This window comes from Harpia harpyja, chromosome Z, assembly GCF_026419915.1.
Source record: "Harpia harpyja isolate bHarHar1 chromosome Z, bHarHar1 primary haplotype, whole genome shotgun sequence".
NCBI classification, from domain to species: domain Eukaryota; kingdom Metazoa; phylum Chordata; class Aves; order Accipitriformes; family Accipitridae; genus Harpia; species Harpia harpyja.
The window spans coordinates 18,299,386-18,316,177 of NC_068969.1; the positions used below are offsets into that span (position 1 = coordinate 18,299,386).

At 37.5% G+C, this 16,792-nt stretch overlaps 1 protein-coding gene across 1 annotated transcript in view; it reads right to left on the minus strand.

The window, feature by feature from the left end:
- Positions 1-965: 965 nt before the first annotated feature.
- Positions 966-16,792, minus strand: part of SUCLG2 (succinate-CoA ligase GDP-forming subunit beta) — a 135,494-nt gene continuing 119,667 nt past the window's right edge. The window contains exons 10-11 of the mRNA XM_052777751.1: positions 10,389-10,509; positions 966-2,970 (exon numbers count right to left, since the gene is read on the minus strand). Coding sequence (XP_052633711.1) covers positions 2,855-2,970; positions 10,389-10,509 — 237 coding nt within the window. The 3' untranslated portion in view covers positions 966-2,854. The remainder of the gene's footprint in view (positions 2,971-10,388; positions 10,510-16,792) is intronic.

Sequence of the window (16,792 nt, forward strand, 5' to 3'; positions counted from 1 at the left end):
GGGATAGTAAATGCACGTTAAGGACATTACTCCAGAACTCCCAGCTGTTACACTTTTGCTGTGAGAATTTAAAGGTATCCTGTTAAAGATGCAACACAATGTCAGCATTAACAGTTTCCTCCTGTTTTGCCTTCTAAGTGCCCAGTCCTACAGAGCTTTATTAATACAGGCTGAAATGTCAAGATTTAAAGGTTAACTAAATCCCACTTAAAACTTTCACAAAGGGTATTAACTGGAACTTACCCACTGCTTACACTGTTGTTCGCTTTCTGCGGGAGGGGCAGTTCTCATGTATGTGCCTTTTGGGTTTAAGCTATAAAAGCTGGCTGGAGCGAAGCTTGCATCCAGCCCCGCTGAGGTGGGGGAGCAGCAATCAGGTAGACAGCTGCTGAGGACAGCAAACCACACTCTTGCCAGGTTGCAACTCTGCATGCTTGAGCAAAGACAAAAGCATCCCTTCTAGGCATTGCGTTTACTTGCAATTTATAGCAGCTAAAAATCACAGGAAATGTAACTAAAACGCCTTTCCAAGGGAGACCAAAACTAACACCGTTTCCATACACAGAGAAATGACCCATGCAAATAAAAACAAACCAGTCCACAACACCACACCAAGCAAGCTGAACACAGAAAGAGAGCCTCTGGTTACAGACAGTGCCTTGGCGCAAGTGAAACACCAAACGTTCAAAAATACAAACCAGAGCTTAGGAAATTTTCCATGAGATATCTGAAAATTACAAATTACACTGTTCTGTATACGGCTTAAGAGGAATAAAACTTGTATGTACTGTCAGCCTACGCATAAGAAAAGATATACAGAGAGATAAAAAGATCTACTGTTTTAGATAAAAAGCACGTATATAAGAGTGTATCAATATTACCCAATTGAAACCGAATTCCTGTGCATTTGATTTCACCCACCTGTAACAAAATGCTGAATGGAAGAGCACAGAATACAACACACAAACAATCTTCTATTTTATAGAAAGGACAAAGTCATTAAATGTATTCATTTTTACATTTATTTGATGAAACGGTGTATGCAGCATTTATTTTTGCAGAATAATAATCATGTACACACACAATGAATGGTTTTGAGACTGGAAGTTAGATACAGTGTGTGACAACGTTGCGTAAACAGTTCTTCCACAGAATGCTTCTATTTCCAGTATTAAAATATATAAAATAGTGTGACTTTTTTATTTATTGTGGTGAGGTAAACATTTCTTCCTTCAAAGCAGTGTGCTTCTATGCACCTTCACGAGAACTGCTAACGACACCCTTCTTCATTCAGTCAATAAGTACATACCTAGTGGCATATTTATTGCTATTCTAATGGTCATACATTTTTTCCTTGAGCAATATGTAGAGAAAGGAATGGAGAAGAAAAAACCTACAGTAACTGATGATAGCAACCTATCTATACTATTTGTGTCAAGAGCCAGAGATTAGTGCAGATAATTTATTTTGAATGTAACAGTTTTAATGGAAATGTCAAGAAAAATTTATTTACATTTTTCTAAGGAGAACATGGTATTGATTAGAGCTGCTCAAAAATCACAATTAAGAATTTATTAGACAAATCTTTACCTCTTTGCCCATTTACAAGACCAGATCATAATATCCACTCATTTGTTCACTGTTCAAATTTATTGATGATTTTCAGCATGTAATTCCTGGGCTGAGTGAGATTTGTACCGAGTTCTTTAGTTACACAAGCCATTTGGTATTGCCTTCTGTTCCCTGAATGAATGATTTGTGTAACTAACAGTTTGAATTTTGACTGTTACAAAAGAATATATAATCAAAATAAATCTCGGTCAATATCTGAGTACTGAAACTTACATTTTTTTTTTCTCGTACATATTTTTACTGATTCCTGAGAAATCAAATAGTTTAAAAATGGAAAAATTCATTTGTGTTTTATTCCCAATAAATCAGAAATGGTTTTTGGAAGTTAAATCAATTGAAGAATACTCCATGCTCCTGACAGAAAACTACTTCAGGTTCTCATCTTATTTTAAAACCTCACAGCAGCAACATACTTATGAAAGAGGTTATTTTAAAAAGTTAGCAGCCGTTTTCTTACTGGCAGACACATCCTCCTAGAGCTCTCTGTACGGCACTGTTACACCTAGAAACACTGCACCTCATTTCCAAAACCTAGAAAATAAAATGAATCTCATTTCGCCAGCTTATAGGCAAAGTATAAGAATGGAAGGTCCTTTCACTACCAACTATTCAATCCCTTTTCCTGTTGTGAGGTATACTTTGGCATCTACAAAAGAAAATCATCTTAAGGCAAAATGTGTGATTTCTAAAAAAGAAAATAAACATTATTCATTTGAATAAAAATAGATATTGTAAGCACAATTTTTTTACATCATTGTAAAAGTCCATAAAAAATATAAACCATTATTAGTTTGCTGACTCTTTACAATATAAAAAAATGAATGAAAATATTGTGAAATGAGTGAACTACATGTGTTTGATTAAAGAACGATCCTGCTGATAGAAATCAATTATTAATTTTTGTATCTTATCGTAAGTTTATCAGTGACAATTTTGGAAGGAAGGCAGAAAAAGAGCTTTATGAAGTGAAATATTACGTATTACAACTCTGAGTAACAAAATTACCAAAATTAGATGAAGACATACAAACGTTTCAAGAACGTAGCTGCAAAATTTCTGAAGCCTAACTTGCAAGCCTATGGCCTGAGTTTGCCATGTATCACAAATTAAGTCCACCAACACTGACGACTGCTCAGAAAAACTCCACTAATCCTCTCCGAAATAACAACAGGAAGGATGTCTTGTGAAACACACACTTTCCAGAAGAATAATCTTCACGTCGTTATTTTTTGGCCACACTAGCCACTGCCTTCTTTGCTGCATCCTCAAGGTCATTTGCAGATGTGATGGGGAGTCCACTTTCATTCAGAATACGCTGGGCTTCATGTACATTTGTTCCTAAAAAAAGAACACTGACTATAATTAGTAATTAATATTACTGAATAAATGAGCATCTTCTATTAAATCTCTATAGAAGTTGTTAATGGTTCAAACTACACATCAGTTTAACAATAGATTCAATGAGTGGTTTAGACTGAGCTGAGAAGAAGGAACTCTTAATTTCAATGACAATTTTGACAGACAATGCAATCTGATAATAGCACTTGCATCCACAGGAAGGGCTTTGTGAAGCTTAGAGGGTCAATCCAACATCCACCAGAGTCAGTAGGGACATCCAGCAAGAACAGTGGATAATGGACCACGTATCAGGCCTTTAAGACACTCAGAAGATTTAACACATTTATTAGCAACAATCAGCTACAGCTAATCAGCTGTCAGTGCCTTAACAATAACCGAAATTCACCCATGTTAACTGAAAGCTGCAAAATGGGCTATTGAAAGACAAAGATTTGGGTAATCCTGAAAATCCAACTGGCTTTGAGCTGCTCTTGAATACACTTTTTTGCATTTCTGCTAAAAAGGGGGAACACAGATATCTCTGAAGCATTCAGCATGACACTGTTCCCTCCTCTGCTGCTGCAAGGGCTCCATTTTGTACATAAAGAATTCAAATTTAATCAACAGACTACATGCACAGTAAAGACAAAACCCCCATAAATTAAAAAAGGTATTTCAGGAAAACATGTTTTTCACATGTATAAAAGACAAGTGCATCGCCTTCCCATATATTCTAGCTCATTCTTGATGGAAGACAAAAGACAAACAGAAAATATAAATTCTCCAGAGCTTTCTCCAGCAAAGCCAAGTGACAGTTTTGATCACTGATGTGCTCTGCACCATAGAAGGACTTGGAATCAGATATCCTACTGAGGAAGTGCAGTCCATACTTCGGGATCACACACTAGTCACAAGCGGAAGACCCTGAGCTGATCCTCTTTAGGATCATTTCTAGCCCCCTCCTCCACATCAAGTTCCTTGTTCATTTGCCGTGTCAAAATGCTTAATTACTTTGTAATTCCTAGACCTAGCAAAATGAATTTTAATTATATTTGGAGCTATACACTAATTATACCCTTAATTATTAACCAAGCAAGGAGCATACTCTTTACTACGCAACTTCCACAATGCTCATTTTAAAGGGTGATTTTGGGTTTTTGGCAGACTTCACAAAACGCCTGAAATTCTACAGCAGAAGTAGGGAAATTCAAAAGTCTGTTTCATCAGTGTGCTCAAGTCAGGATTCCCACTCCAGCACTGAAAGAGACCAAAGACGTCTCTGTCGCAGCAGGCCCCAGCACTTTGTGATAGGAGAGGCAGGTGTCTGGAAGAGGAACGTGGGACCCCATCTGCTAGCTGTTTAAAAGCACTGGCAGAAGAGGTCACGCTTCCCATCGATATGCAGAGGACACACTGTGGGACTTGTGTAGGAAGGTCAAAGACATCTGAAATCTCTGACAGAAGGGGGATTTGGTTGCATAGTAACATCCAGGAGTGTACAGGACTTTTCCTACAGAAAAAAGAATATTATGGGCAAAAAAGAGCATAATATTTGATTTTTTTCCCAACCATCCTATATAATAATTGCCAGTACAGAACTATACAGGGAAGTCAGAAGGCAGTAGGAAGGTTCTCTTCTTTGTTAAGTTCCTCACATTTGTATTGTGATTCCCATCAAGTCTTGAAGGTTTTATCTATTATTTAGATACAAGTATGATAAACATTTAAAACAGTCAAGATTGTACTGATCTCTCAAATAGGGTTCTACAAGACAAAGTGTTGTGAGGAAAAAAAAATGGAAAGAGGGATATTTTCCCGGAAATTTTCCCACAGAGAAAAATATTATGATGTTTGTGATAGCCACGGATTTAAAACTAACTTTTGCTCTTCACTAAGGGGCAAATATTAATTTACTAACAGGTCAGAGTGGGAACAATACATTGGATCTATTCTGCACTGCAGTGATTGCTCTACACACCACTTGTCTAACATGCATTACAAAATCAATACAAAACACAGTCCACTAAGAAGGGAGGGGGGAGTTCATGCAGGCAAATGAAAATATGAAAGCTGAAAAAAAATCTCACTGCAGTCAAAAGAGTAAGGATATGCTTTGCATTTATTAAATAAAATACTGTTTTATAGGCAGGCCATACAACTAAACATATTTTTCAGCAAGCATTTCCTTTGCTGTAATTTTCTTTTTTTAATGATAGCTTTTTATCCCATTGTGATAAGTGTTTAGATATATGGAGAATACGGAAATTATAATGAGACCTGCTAAAAGCAGAGGTAAAATTTTAAAATTAAACGTTCAGAAAACACTGGAAACATTTAAGAATCTACAATCTTATTGCAGTAGATGTTAAAATAAACAAATAAATAATCCCACTATTCTAACATTAACCTCCTGCCACTGGATGGTGTCAGAGAACTGTAAACAGAATCTCATACACAGGCTATCAAAATAACCTGCCCTTCACCTACACTGTAGCCAACTGAGAAACAGAGAAAAATCACAGGACTGAAGGCTACAGGGCTTTTGTTGCTGTTGCTGGATATTTTTTTGTTTGGGTTTTTTTTTTTTTTTAAACTGGACTCTATTAAGGGAATGGCTTTATAATGAGAAAAAGAAGTTTTTTCCTTCTGACACATATTACTGTCAATGACACTCCATAGAAAAACAGGAAAGATGTAATTTTATCAGCATACACCTTCAGGCTTTTTAATCTAAATATCCTCCTTCCGAAACCTGGGTTCTGAAACAACCTCTCTGTCTGTGTACATACGATTTCTCACGTTTACACTTCTGTGGCCTTGAAATCTCTGCTATCACTAGAAAAGAAAATCTATTCAACTCATTACCTAAAACTCCTAGTAATAAATATTCTATCTAAGCATGTTTCTATAAATTGTAAGGTTATACTAGTACACATTGTTAGAAATGAGTCAAGAGGGCTGCATAGACTGAATGAAACCAAACAAATTAAACACTCCCAATCATACCCCAACAGGATTTTGATAACGTTCATTTATTCACTTGCACTGTCATAAAACCATCAGGAACAGGCTAAATTGCCACTGTTTAATGCTGATGGCTGGAGAGGATGCAAGATTCTGCAATGCCATTTCTAGGTTTTCAAGTAAATAAGATATAAGGGGGGGGAAGACAGTTATATACATTGGGTACATCCTAACAATTAGAAGACTACCACAAAAAATAATCTGATCTACCCAAAACATTGTGCTATGACAAAATATTTCATAATATGCAGTATGTCTGAAAATTATTATTGACATGAAAACATTGTGACCATGTTACATTATCAATAGCAATGTTTCAGCTTTGATACGCTACACTGCTGAGCACATTAAGAACCCAGTTTCCCCCGCCCCGGCATGGATCCAGGTTATGTCATTTCTGCTAGCCCACAAGCTGGAAACTCATAGACTCCCAGGTCTCAAAGACAAGAGGTATTGGAGAATAAGGGACAAGGTTTGAAGTTCATCACTAGCTAATCTTCAGTCATCAACGTTTGATTTGAGGTTTGGCTAGTGGTAAGCTTTAATTAATAGCGAACCTATGAAGTTTTGGTGGCTTATACATCTCGTAGCTGTTGGCTCTGCAGTCAAGAATAAATCAACTTTCACTGCCTATACCCTTTCTATTCTGTCCACCCCATTTGCCCTTTTCTGTCTTAAACTTTTCCCAACGAATATTTTAGTGTTTTCCTCTGCCTCATGTTTACAACCTAATTGGGAAAGACACATTTAAATTTGTGCTGAGGGTTTAAACCCAGGATGTTTGAAGAGGGTGATATGAATAAAGTTCTAAGTGTGACTTTGCAATACCCCATTCTTCTCTCTTGATAGGCAATTTGGGATACTAAAAATCACAGACATAACATACTAAACCATATTTGTGAGTAAGATACGCAAGCTGGAGCAAAATTTTGCTTGTGTGTAAAAGATTTCTGAATATATTAAAAAAATCATTAGATTCTGAAGAACACAGAAGGTCACGAATCACACAGCTGAAAAATATAACAGGAAATTTTGGATTCAAACATTTGAATAAAAGCCAACTTGCTTCTAGCTGCGTTTCAACATATTAAGTAGTTCTAATTCCTCCCAATTCTTCTTGTCCTAAGACCAGAGAAGCAGACAATTAATTTGCTGAAAGACAGAGAATGTAAAATTTCCAGCATAGGAAGAGGACATCTAATTCACAATTATTTTTTTTATTCTTTCCTCTTTTCATCTAACTCTGAGCTACATAAATGAGAAACAAGGTTTAGCTTCCATTCAGCACTCCTAGTTAGTTTTCACAAAACTTAATTGAAGTACATTACATTTTAAAGGGGGAAAAATCCTGCATAAACCCAGCAGAAGTTAGTTTTCTACATCTGTAAAAGATAAAATTTGGAATATGTAGTTTCTCCATTTGTCCATAAGCCTTTTAAACAACAGTAATCCTGCGTCTCAGCTGGTGAGTTCTTTACTGACAAGGCAAGTAAATACATGTAATTATAAAGTTACCATTTTCAAAGAGGAGACTAATCCTTTCTTTATCCACTGGTAAAACAGCTTGTAATTATTATACAACTGAGAACAAAGATTCGTCTACAGAATCCTGCTAAATCAAGACAGATTTGACTGATTAAAACTCTAGTCATCAAGACATTTGTAATACAGTGCATGTGGGCAAAGAGTCTTTAAGTACAGGTCACAAATCTGTTAAGATTTATGGGAATAATCATGAACCTTCTGTTGGAAAAACATTCAAAATGGAAATCCCCCAAAAGTGCTTGTCCCTTTTTCTCCTTTTGAAGTGCAAAATGTTATCAGAGATGTTTTAAAAAAAAGTCTTGGGTAGCCTTATTACTTCCACAGTACTCATTATTAATTCAAAATCCTTATATGTTTAGATAACCCGGTGTGAGTTCGAAGAAGAACAATGAAGATGATTAAGGATCCAGAGGGATTGATTTCGGAAGAAAGATTAAAAGAACCAAATATATATGTATTACTTGGTTGGGTGATTAAGGAGGCAGAGAAAGCAGGAGTTACAAGCTAACCGTTTCTAAGTACAACATCTGAAGGTTGTAAACATCATAGCTCTTCTTTTAGGATGAACTGATGGGTAACACTAGGAATGAGAGAAGGAATTAAAAAAACTTTTGAGATAAATATTATGCAAAAGTGAGACTTTGCTATACTATTCTGGGACAGAGTTTGCTAAAGAAAATGTGGTATCGCCGCCTCCGGAGCTGGCAACTACTATAGGAGAAGCATCATTACAAACCTAGTAAAGAGTGAGCAATTATGGGAAGACGGTCAACAAAAGATGTTTGCATTAAAATCTGTGTTCAACATTCTGAAGATTCAGCTTCGATCTCTGTGGATGAAGCAGCACATGACTCATAAAGGTCGCAGGCACAAGAGGAACAGGCACCACGCAGTCCCCTCTGCAGGGCTTTCTGCAACCCCCAGGCAGAAGCACTCCTGCTCCACACCTTTTCTTCCAGATAAACTCCACAGTGCAGCAGCACTGGGACTCTCCTCATTCAGTCCAGGGACTGCTTTGCCTCTTGCAATCTCCCAAAAGTCACATTAAAAAAAAATTCACCCTTACTTGTGTACAATCATGGAAGTATCAAAAGTACTGGCGAAAGGTCAAGAAAACCCGGTGGCAGACCTAGCAGACTGCAGTTTAAAATGAGCAAGTTGATTTTCTTGTTTGTCTTACACCCGTTTCAAATATTGCAATAGAAACAACTTCTAACTACCTTGTTCATAAGGAAAACTAACAGCTTTTCCAATATCTTCACTTTAAAAATAACAGCTGCAATAGATGAGAAGTCTTGCAGATCTGACAGATAAACTTTTTCCCAGCTATGACAGACAGGAAAAGTTTTTTGCTATGACAAAAAGCTAAACATTGCCTAGAGCTGATAAACAATGAGATTTTATATTATGAAACTTTCCTGCTTCTAACGAACATCCATCAGTCTCTCTTTCATCCATATTAAACTACCTACTTACTCTCTTAAGGTGTTCAGTGGTGCTGCATCACCCAAAGAAAATTTTCACAATTTGTTTCTAGAATCCATTTTAGAGTATTTACATTTCCCTGCACTTACCACAGCAAAAGTCTACCCATGTTAAACTGAGAATGGACTCTGGAAAGCGTTCAAACCCTGCAGTGAAATGCACAGCAGAACTTTTACAGGACAAAATTGCATGTCATAGGCTATGGTCTCCCCTGACGTGAACTACATATCATGTGTAATGTAGCACGAGAATGAGGGATGGGAAAACCCTGCTTTCTCATGAAAGGCAAAACAAGTACCCCCCTAACCAGAGGAATTCACGGGTAATTGCATCATCATGAGTCCTGGCGACTTTACTTTTTGAAAAGGAAAAAGTCTGGTGCATTCAGAACTTTTTTCCTCCCCCCTCTATCTTAGTGTTAAAAAACACCTTTGTTTTGTATATCAGGTACATAAAGGGATGCATTTCCTCCTTTCATCACCAACGCTGAGTGATAGGACATTTTATGCTCTTTACATACACCCAAACATGAATATTGATGTTTTTGAGGAACAGGGCTTAAAAAAAAAACAAACCAGAAAAATCTCTATTTTCCAAACCTACTTAGCGTGAAAAAAATGTTTTAAGCTTACCAGAGTTGTGTGCTGATTTCAATCAAAGCACTTTCTCATTCAATGGCAGAAGAAGAATCTCCCTTCCTCCTTCAGGGTACTTCTCAGAAATTGGAGACAGAACTCTATATCCACTGCCATTATGTTAAAGCCAATAACTGCTGAAGAGCGCTCTTCCTTACCTCCCTATTACTTTTTTGTTTCCAGTTTAACAATGCTGGATGTACTAAAAAAAAATATTCCTTACCATTACCAAATCTGTTTTTTAATGGATTTTAGCTGGATTGGATATTTGGGCAGAAGAACATATTACAGTAATCTCTCTCTCAAAAATACTGTTTCTAACATCTTTCTTTTAATTATGGTATTGGAGTAAATTTAAGAAAACTATATATTGCTGCAGGTTTAGCAATAATGGAATTGCATTCAGTAAAAAAAATCATTTGAAAAAGAAATACCTTCCAGTAAACAGAAACTTGCATCAAAATAATTTCTATTTGCATTGCAAATCTTACAAGCAAAACCATAATGCTTTCATTGCAAAATTTCATTGCTTCAAGTACCACCAGGGACCAGGAATACAGCAATATGTAAGGAAAGAGCTTATTGACTTCAGGCCATGCTATGGATGAAGAATTGGACACACTCGTATTGTGTGGGACTAATCTGTTTAGAGCTTAGAGATCGAAGAGAGCCGAAGCGGATTACTGTGCCCCTGAGGGACAATTTTTGTCTGAAACCATTAGCACTCACCTTCCAGTCTGACCACCAGAGGTACTTTCAGCTCAAGCTCTCGGCAGGCTTTGGTAATACCATTGGCTATAATGGCACAGTTCACGATCCCACCAAATATGTTTACAAGTATTGCTTCAACCTGTAGGAAAGAAACAGAGCAGGAAATAGGTGGGTTTTTTCTTTGTGTTTTGTTTTGGCTTTGTTTTTCAAATAAATACAGGTAAAAGATCCAAACCAGGGTACAAATTCCCTTCTGTCAGGCAGGTTCTCATTTATGGAAGGTACAAGTCTCACCTCTGTACTTGATTCTGAGTCTATTGTTTCTGTCATGTGTAGCAGTGATTAATTGCCTTGGTCTAAACTGGCATGGTAATTAATGTCATAAACACATTATTACACAGAAAAGGCGAATTTCTACTGATAAGTATAAGAAGAGATTAAACAATCTATATTTTGGATTTTTTAATGTTTTGAATAATCATCAGAGCTTGGAGCTCAGAAAAGACAGCGTATGAATGTGTGGATGCACATGCAATTAAATATTCATGTGGACACTTCACAAAACGATCTGGATACACACTTTATCATAAGTAGTACAGAGGCAAAGGTAATATACTTGCCCTGACTTGATAAAGAGGAGTAAAAATCCCTTCTAATTAACAAGGAGAGGCATGTAATGAAGAGCATTCATTACAACAGATTAACTGATAACCTCAAAAAACTGCTATTCATCAGTTTCTGGAAACTGAAATTCTTGCACCCAATTCACAATTAAATTACCCTTCACAACACACCAGACATTAATACATACAAGATATTAATATGGTTTCTTTCCACTTGGTAAGGTAGTATAATATTGAACCCAAGTTCATACACCAGGCTTTCCACCATGGCTTACTAAGTCCAGGGAGACAGCATACAGATGCAGCTATGCTGTTTCTCGTTCCACAGTGGGGCTAATCCACAACATTCAGGGTACTCTACAATAAGCTTCACTGGGTGTCACAAACAAGCTTTGCCAGAATCATGTTGACTCAAAATACGAAAAGATAAAGAGGAGATTAGGTTTGAAGGAATGAAATATCACTGGATTTCACTTGTGCGTGATGTCAACCGCAATTATGCTTAACTCATTGCACAAGATGAACAGATTCACTTTGCCCACCTCTGGGTAGCCAGACTCGTACCAGCACCAAGAAAATTCCCTGCAGTCACACATGTTTATAGCTCTGCACTATCACATTTAATATTTCTCTGCAGACAAAATGTGACAATTAACTCCTGTGATGTGCAGTCACACACACAGATTGAAAGCTCACCACTGTTACTAATACTGCCATCCATAATGCAGCAATAAAAAAGGAAAAAAAAATCTCAACAAATACTTTACTTCCCACAAGAAATCATTTCACTCCTTAAGCAGTACCCTAGACTGCAAAAACATCACTTACTAGAAGAATATGCAGTGTTTACATTGCACTATCGAACTCCAATGCTAGCACTACAGTTGTAAAATGAAGATGGCAATGGGACCACCTCATTGACATCTGTCTTATCACCTGCTGCTCCTTCCAACTCCAAGACTTTTCATAAGGCCACCCAAAAGTGGTCAGAACAATTCCCATCTGACCATACGGGACACAGCCCCATTTTCTCCTCTCGAGCTTATTAGACACCAACTCTTTCATCTAGTTTTCCAGTGCTCATGTGCTAGGATGCTGCCTGCCCCTGCTACATGTCTCCTCTTACTATTTGCAGTGGAGTCATCCAGTTAAGATTTGCTCACTCTTCTGGGCATCCTGATACTATAAAGAGAATTCTTGTGTGCCTTTTCAAAGCATGAAACATCTCTAATACTACATAAATACAGCAATAATGAATAATAAACTCCCTTAAAATCCTGATATCCAAATTTCTCCCACTGAAATTAGGTATGATGATCGAGTACACGACAGCAACTGCTTCAGTTCGTAAAGCCTGCACAGTAACAGCCTGCATATGGCTCATGACCTGGCTTCCTCATCACAGGCAGAGCACGCTAGGTATCAGAAGGAAAATCGTAATCCAGTCCAATCAAAACACACAATTTAATTAATTTTGTAACTCTTTCTTAAGAGTTTAGACATGGTCCCACACTTTAATGTCATGTTAAATGCATGCATTTACCAGTTCAGGGTTTTCTGGATATTAAGTTGGTGATGCCATTGCAATTATTTCACCTTTGCATTGTTACAAAATCCTAAACTCTGTAGAAGCTACCAACAGTGAAACCTTAGAAGGCCCCTCCTCTGCCTTGCTCCTACTGCTTGTGCACATGCAAACATTCTTGGTTTTACGAGGCAAAAACACGAGAAGAAAAAAATCGAGCCCTTCAAACTCTTACCACATTAACCCTTGTGGTAGAGAGGTATCTATGCAAAGCACTTTGATGTTAAAATATACTGGTGATGGATTCTAACAGTGGGACAAGCCACAGACCCATTCTGCCCTTTCTAATACATGCTCCTAATACAGGGATATTGCACCAGGCATGTGACAGATCAACTTAACAAAGCGTGTTTACGTTATTAGAGATAAGGAGGAGGATTTTATGCCCAGTACAGATATTTTAATTCCTAATGCAGACATTCTCATTTAAGGATCTGCTTTTCAGCTTTCAAGCTGAATTCTAATCAGGTCTTCTAATCCATTGGCAGCAAAAGGAAAAAAAAAATGTTGAAGAAAATTAGATGCAGCTTGGATAATTGATGTTTGTATGCTTGGCTTTAATAAAAATACACTGTTAAATTAGAGAGGAGTCTAAAAGGATTCAATCAATAAGAAACTGAATCAGGTAGAGAATTCAATCTTGGGTTTTATTGTAATCTTCCAAATAAGCCAAAAGATCAGTCCAAATGATGCTGAGATTCACTTTAACTCCGCTGAAATTTGTGAACATTGTTTTTATATGCTTCTGTAGCCTGACTAGATCTTGCATTTCCAGCTGGAAGAACTTTAACATTCAAACCCAGTAGATGGATGAAAAGATTTTCAGTATTTCATGTGCACAGAGAATGCACAATCTCCGTATTATTTAAGTCTATAAGAAAAATAAACCTCCCATTGTATACCAGAACCATTACATGCTCAGTATCTAATGCATATGGACTATTAGACATACTAAGGAGAGGACAAACTGTCTACACACAAGATAGGTTACTTAATAGCATTATTATTCTAATAACCACTTTTACCCAACAGCATGCCTTACAAAATAATTTTGTATTTCAACAACATTATTAAGGAAACTAAAGATAGCAGTAGTGATGGAACCAGAACTGACTCCAGCATGCAACAATCCAACGGTGCACACCATCCTCCTGCTGCGCCAAATGTCACCTGCTTGTCACACTGCACTGAAGCCCAATTCTGCTCTACCGACTGAGAGGACTTTGCACCATCCCTCCTGCCCAGAAAGACTGGTATGAGAGATGGAGCCCAGAGTGGGAAACTAAATGAACTCAATGAACATTTTATGAACATGACCCATGAACTAAAGGAATGATATCTCTGTGTGTGTATACATATATATATATCATTGCTCATATGTCTTAAAGGAATGGAAAGGTGATGATTGATCAGGATGTAACTAAAGGTATGGGAACTGTGCATGACGTCAATGGTATAGAATAAGGGGTGGATACTGTCACCAGCTGAAACCAGGACACATTCACATTTTAGGTTCTTTCCATCCACCAAAACAATTGATAGATGAGAAATCAACATCAAACGTACTTGCAACTGATTATGGACTCCTCTGGAGATGTAAGGGAACCCACAATAGCATGAAGACATCACCATCAATAGTGGTAACAACCCGCAGTCTGCCAGGTCTAAGCACCAATGCTGGGAAGCAAAAGTGACAGAAACTAAGGGATTGCTGCATTATCACTGTCTTTGTGCTAGATATGGTATTGAATCTTTGCAAACACTGGAATACCCATTAATCCCACAGCTCCTAAATACTATATGAACATATATGCAGACACGCAAGATGGCCTTTTCTCTCTTTATATAAGAGATTAGATATATTTATGAATAGCTATAGCTATATAAAGTCTATGTTGCTTTATTAATAAAACTAACAGTTTTAATTTACAGTGACTTTTTGTTAAAGTGAGCCTTGACAAAGCCTGCAATTCTGCTTTGAATGTTTGGCACCAAAAAACCTCCACCCCAAATAAGTGTAATTGTATACTAACTGAAGTAACAGTGCTAGGAGATTACTGTTAGATTTGTATTGGATCACCCACATAATCCACAAGGCTGCCAGGTTCCATGCAACTAAGGGCACTTTACAGCAGAAGCAGCTTTAGCATACCTGCCTGCACTCTAAAAAATAGATATAGTGTGTGTGTACATTTACTATATTATCTTCTTTTTTTTTCCTTCTAAAACATTCTTAGACTTAACAAAATGCACGCTGACATCTGATCATCATACACTTAAGGATTAATACAGGCAGCACCTATAAAGAATTTCACCTTTCCTACAGCCCATTTATAAATCTATACACAGGACGTCTCGCTGTCTGCAGCCGCTGCATTCCAGTCTGCTGACCTTCAGAGTCCACACTACCACCGCAAATTCTGTACACAAAAAGAGAGAGGACAAAAACTTGACACTTCCAAGTTGTTATTTCTCTTTCATTTTCCACCTTTGTTATTACCACAGAACAATTACAACAGGCTTAGGATAACAACGCGTTGCAGCACTAAACAATGGCAGATACTTCATACAAGGTAAAGCTCTGAATCTCACATAAAACAGAAATCCAAACACGAATGCAAATTAATTTAGGCTGAGGTTTCATAATCAAAACACCCCTCTCCCGTGCTTGTATTAGCATCTGAGCCATGCGGATGCCAAAGCAGCTCCTGGATCTGACTGACCCTGCAGACACATGAACACTGGCCCTGAAGCAAGAAAGAACCTCCAATGTGCTCTTAGGACCTAGGAGAAGGTGGGAATGCGTTAAGCCAATTGTGAAACCACTTTCTTAGCTATTGCCTTTCAGGATCAGAATGAATATTAGTTATGTACAAAAATGTGAGGCCAGAAATACAACTAGAGAACTGTCCAATAAAAATCAAACCTCAAGTCACCACGACCATGATTGTACAGCACAGATCTCTTCTGAATACTACTGAAAATGTATACTGGAATGTGTGTGGTTTTTTATTATGTGTTTTAACAAAATATTTCAGGATGGCTGACATAAAGATAGCTCAAAAACTTGTTAATTATTCCAGTGTTCAGATCCCTTTAATCAAAGTTTCTGCTAGTGTATTTTTTATGAGAAACTCTTTCAAAAAAACCCCCACATTATCTCGTCTGATGATGACAGCAGGAAAGACAACAGTTTTCCAACTATTAGCAGTCAGATGCATGCCTTGTGACTTTGAATGCATCTTCTTCTTCCTTATATGCACACACAGATGCATGAACACTCAGACAGTGACTCACACATATTTTATATTATAAAATCACCAATACAATCTCTGACCTTGCTGTAAATTCTTGCTCTGAAGCTCAATCCATTTATTTTAGTTGAAAACAAGCCACTCACCGTCAGTAAAACTACATCTGCAGCAAATTAAAAGCTACACTAGCAAAGAACTTGCTTAGTTTGCTTTGACTGAAATCTGAAAAAAACACCTTTACATTTCAAGCTAACTGAATTAATTTATTGACCACTCCTAACTCTTCCATCAGCTAAAAGTGTACCCAGACAGTATGCAGCAGACTGTATTTGTCAAGTTTTCTTCTCCAGGATGCCACAGGTCACATATTCATGGAAGACAGTGGGTTTGCATGGTACAGCTGGCAAACATGTTCCTGCCTGGAGGCTTCTAGCATTTTTTGAAGTTAAAACATGTATCATGTCTCCCAATCCTTCTGGTCAGCGGAGCCTAATTTTGTGTCTGCAGAAACACATTCTTTTACCAAACTAAATCATTAAGTTGCCAGAAAAAAAAATAAGAGAAGCAAGCCAGCAGCATACCGCCAGGCATTTGTTTCTTCTTTCCTTCCTTCAACATAATAAACACCAGAGGAAGGACAATAACTCAAATTGCTCAAACATATCAAAGAATGTGGGGAGGCTCACATTGCAGGATGCTGGGACACAAGCACTGAAGATGCACATGTATTCCCAGCTCATGAAGGGAAAGTAAAGGGGATGTAACCTACAGCTGGATCCAGACATCCAGTACTGCAAACATACACAAGCCTGACAAGCACTGTCACTTAAGACTTTTATATTCCCATTCTGGGAATATCCCAGGGAATCCCAGTTAAAAAGAAGGGTATTCACCACTTCTAAAATCAGATATCCAGGTTGCAGCTTGGCCTCACAAAGATCCAGTGGTCTTCATAACAAT